This window comes from Mastomys coucha, unplaced genomic scaffold (assembly GCF_008632895.1).
Source record: "Mastomys coucha isolate ucsf_1 unplaced genomic scaffold, UCSF_Mcou_1 pScaffold22, whole genome shotgun sequence".
Taxonomy (NCBI): domain Eukaryota; kingdom Metazoa; phylum Chordata; class Mammalia; order Rodentia; family Muridae; genus Mastomys; species Mastomys coucha.
Genome location: NW_022196905.1, coordinates 160,503,862 through 160,508,839, shown reverse-complemented (window position 1 = coordinate 160,508,839; position 4,978 = coordinate 160,503,862). Strand labels below are relative to the sequence as shown.

General features: G+C 36.4%; 1 protein-coding gene across 4 annotated transcripts in view; it reads left to right on the top strand.

Annotated features, from left to right (window-relative positions):
• Csmd1 (CUB and Sushi multiple domains 1) overlaps positions 1-4,978 on the top strand; it is a 1,620,113-nt gene that overhangs the window by 310,547 nt on the left and 1,304,588 nt on the right. For all 4 annotated transcript variants that reach the window (XM_031339198.1, XM_031339200.1, XM_031339199.1 and 1 more), the window contains one exon: positions 1,516-1,732. In XM_031339198.1, the coding sequence (XP_031195058.1) occupies positions 1,516-1,732 (217 nt within the window). The remainder of the gene's footprint in view (positions 1-1,515; positions 1,733-4,978) is intronic.

Genomic DNA, 4,978 nt, shown 5'->3' with positions numbered 1-4,978 from the left:
TCCCACCAGCAATGCAGTAATGTTCCTCTTTCTCCACAACCTCTCCAGCATCTGCTGTCACCTGAGCAGATGTTTGGTCCTTTTGACTTTTCTCTTTCATTTCTATAGCCAGGGTCTTCTGGGATTCTTCTCCGGTCAAGTCTCTTCCTTATTATTTTAGATGGGATTTAAAACCTTTTCTTCATTCCTGTTGACACAAACACAAAGCCTCTCTCCTAACTTTTGTCTTTTGTCCAGCAGTTTAAAGTCATCATAAGGATAGACTGATCTAATGTAGCAGACCCTGTTCTATTCAGTTCGGCTCCATTTGAACCTCTATCAAAGAGGTTGTACAATACCACCATTATCATTGAAATATAACCATATTCATGTTGATAAAACAAAAGAAGATTTTATGTGGTTCAAATACAGTCCTCTACAATGATATATATAGTTGAGAGAGTGTTTTGCTGTGTAGCCTGGGATGTCCTCATGAGGAACCTATCTCTGACTTTGTGAATAATATAGCTATATCCCAATTTGTTTTATATAAATTTAAGATTGATTTATATTTATTTTTTTTTTAATTTCCAGGGATATTTCCTACTTATCATTAAGCAAAATCTTATACTTCTCCTAATTTCCAGGTCTTGCTAAGTAGGAAGTGCATGATTTTCCTACTTCCTACAAACTTGTTCTCATCACCAATTTCTTCTTATGTTTCACAATCATCTTTGCTCTTTCCTGAATTGATATTGAATACAAGACCTATGAAAAGTAGGAAGATCTAGGTATCAATTTGAGATCTACGAGTGTTTTATGCACAACTAAAATCCCAAGAATTTTCTTTAGTTAGTCCACCACTCTGATACTATATTTTCTTTCTTCCTTAGAGGATATATTACCTGTGAAAGGGGGACACTGTTAGTGAAGATATATCTGTGTTCTAACCTGTGGTACATTACTATTTTCTTCAAGTGTCATTTAAACTATATTTTTAAATGATTTCTACTTTCAGCAGCAAGACTCTATAGTCTTAAATACTTCTGTATCATAGCACTCCTATTAACAAAGAACAAGCTCAAATCCATTCTTGGAAGGCTAACCATGGTACTTCCCATAATTGTTGCCACATGTTGAAATAATTTAGTTGTATTGAACCTATGTGCATTACAGTTACATTAATAATATTGATTTTGTCTACAACTCCAAGTCTCTAACAAAGAACTGATGAACAGAGGGGTTTCAGCATTCTGTGCAGGCCATTCATGGAAAATCTGTTCATGTGTGGCTGAAAATTGAAGGTGAACTTTTAATATGATTTCACAAATATGGCTCTATGCTTCTCTTCCATCCTATCTTCTGATATTCATTCTCATGCTAGCCTTGAACACTGATGACGTTGCTGTATAATATTCATGCACAAGTCACATATAATGTACCATTAAAGATTTTGATCAAAATGTCAGGGGCATTCCTCAAACTACAGCTTGATGATGACTAATATCACATGTTATTTTTCATTTTTCTTCCCAGGTCAGAACTGTGGTGGCCTGGTTCAGGGACCCAACGGCACCATCGAAAGTCCTGGATTTCCTCATGGGTACCCCAACTATGCCAACTGCACCTGGATCATTATCACTGGGGAGCGCAACAGGATCCAGCTCTCCTTCCATACCTTTGCACTAGAAGAGGACTTTGACATCTTATCTGTTTATGATGGACAGCCCCAGCAAGGGAACTTGAAAGTGAGGTAAGGTACCAACTTTTCATATCATAGAGTAGTGGCATGTTTGGTTTCTCTATTCCAAAATATATTATAAGTGATATTCATACTTATTTAATAGAAAATATTTTTTATTAGATGTTTTCTCTATTTACAATATCTCCTTTCCCAGGTTCCCCTCCAAAAGAAAAAATAAAAATAAAATAAAATAAGAAAAAAAATAAAATAAAAAAACTCCAAAACTAAAACAATCCCCTGTTCCCTCCCCGCTTCCCCTGCTCACCACCCCACCCTCTCCCACGTCCTGGCCCTGGCATTCCCCTACACTGGGGCATAGAACCTTAAAGAATCTCAAGAGGCAATGTCTCTGTCATATGGTGAATATTAATTTCTAACTTGAAAAACCTTTTTCTGAACACAGTTTTAAACTGCTTAAGATCTGCTCAGAGGTATTGTCAAGGTAATTAAAATAAAGTCACAATGGGCCTTAGTTTTTAAACAATTGAGTTTTCAAAGAAAAATAAAAAAGAAATTAAGTGCAAGGTTCATCTTAGAGAGTAGCAGAGCAACTGCTGCACCTTGAGAGGGCAGGGTCAAGGAGGACTCTCCGCACTACTGAATTCTGGAAAACCTTGGGTGAGACAGTTGTCATTTCTACTCATTATGATCATGTCCTTTTCAATCTATGATTTCAACTACAAGGAAAAACAAATTTACTGGTATGATTTTTATATTAGATTTTTCTGTTAGTCAAAAAAGATATTGTACAATTAATTTTTAATTGGTAAAGGTAAGATGATATTCCTTTGGAAAAAAATCAAATTTTCTCAACTAAATTTAGAAAATGTGCATTGCATAATTTTTATTGCTGTGCTGTGGTCAATTTTAGGCCTCTTAAATGCTGGTTAAGGACTCTACCTTCCAGATGTACTTGCAACCCTACTCTACAGATTGATATGCACATGTAAGCTTAACAGAATCTTTATACCCTGGGTGTCTCATTCTCCATTAATTGAATTGTGCTTACTAATTGGATTTTTATAGCATGAGTGACAGTAAGCAGAAAGAATAAGGATGCTAAGGTCAAGAAAATGGTATTACAATTATGGCCATCAGAAACACGCATCCACCGTAGACAACTTATTCAGATCTTTGTGGAAGGTGAGCGACTCTCACTGGAAAATATCTGTGTATATAGTTGAGAAATTTACATAACTACAAAATACACCATTAACAAGTTCAACAGAATTACTTTCAAATATATTTTATTTGTATGCTGATTCAGATACAATATCAGCAATTGGGGATATCAATAGTCTGCCTTTAGAAAACAGTTTTTGAATGCTGAAATGAATCATGCAACAGTATCCCTATTTCTTTATGAGTTAGGAGAATTTTCTTTCTCTTGCTTAGAATGCATGGTTTTTCCTGTGTCTGGGAGTGTGGGCACAGTATGTAGTTATAGGTCCCTGATTCATTGGATATGAATTCTTCGCCTGAATATTAACTATTCATTTGCCTTTAACATGTAAGTGTTAATTCTATTAGTAGTTAGAAAAGCAGATTAGAGAAATAATGACAGAGCAAAGGAGAGGAATTGTGGGATATTGTTCATTCCAATATCAACACATATAACTGTGGAAAAATTAATTCTTTCCACTTCTGTGAAAATGCCTATTCAATATGTACTCAGAAATACTTCTTTTTACTATCAATATTTTCTATATTTCTTTCACATATAGGAACTCTGTTTAACATGTTAATTTGATTGATACCTGTCTCATGATTTTCAATATTTTGTTCTTTGGGTTCTTGTGGTGCTACTGATATCATTTTATGTTAATAAAGTCAAGAATACTTTTCTTCCTCTGCTTACTATTGTAATAGGAGTGGTGATGGGACTCCTGATATTAAAACCATTAGGCTTCTTGCATTTTGCAATGAGGATCCATTTAGTGGTACACAGTTAGATGTCTATGTGCAGGGAGTTGCATAATTATTCATGAGGTGACATGCTGCTATACTGCTTCTGCTCAACATTATTTACAGTGAGGAATCAGAGAGAAGGAAAGAAGGAGGAGGAAGAAGAGGAGGAGGAAGAGGAGGAGGAGAGGGGGAGGGGAGGAGGAAGGAAGGAAGGAAGAAAGGAAGGAAGGAAGGAAGAAAGAAAGAAAGAAAGAAAAAGAAAGAAAGAAAGAAAGAAAGGATGGAAGGAAGGAAGGAAGGAAGGAAGGAAGGAAGGAAGAAAGAAAGAAAGAAAGGATAGAAGGAAGGAAGGAAGGAAGGAAGGAAGGAAGGAAGGAAGGAAGGAAGAAAGAAAGAAAGAAAGGAAGGAAGGAAGGAAGAAAAGGAAGATGAAGAAAATGATGGCTGGGCCCTTCAGTTACTCCGCCCCTCTTTGCTTCACTGGAGCTAAAACTGTTCAGTAGTCACATTTCCACCTGAGTGTATTCTGAAGGCTGGATACTCCTATCTCAACACTGCATATCTGAATCCTTCTTTCTGCTTCACATGTAGAGGCCTCTGTGTAGCTCCAGGTTAGGAATGTAGGAACACCATTGGAGTCTCTTCTAACACAGTTTGATCCTACCCTGATACTGTTCATTGATACTCACATGCTTCATGGTATGCAAGAAATGGAACTGTGATTGTTGTCAGCGAAGTCAAAGGAAAGAGTAATTCTCTTCCACTGTTAAGCCACGGTTGATGGCTGAGATAACCATTGTAATTAGTATCAAACTCTAGCTGGGGAGGGCAATACTGAAATACATATTATTCTTTCTCCATTACATCACAGGTCTGTCTTTAAAAGGCAACTTACCAATAGCACTTAAAGCAAATGGATACTCAAGAAAGACTCCTGAGGACAGGATTGGTGTGGTGTTTCTGACTCACACAGTCATGATGAGAGTAGCTTTTGAGAGCTGCCCAGTACTGCTTGCAGTAAAAAGGCTGTTTGTACTCACTCCAAATATGCACTAACTAAAACTTAGCAAGTATTTGGTTAAGCACTTTGAATCTGGTTTGAAAGACCAAAAGAAACTTCTTTCATTGTTATAGCAAGGAATAATTTTCTGGATAAATTTTAAGTACATACCTATTCTCCAACTAAGAAAACAGGGTTTTCAGGTTAGAGTTATTGGTTGCTCTGTAATTGACTACAACTCAGGAATACATACGTTACTACATTTAAAATGTATCTTAAATTTAGAGAAAGGACCAATGGAGCTGAGGGGTTTGCAGCCCCTTAGGACTAACAACAATATGAACTAA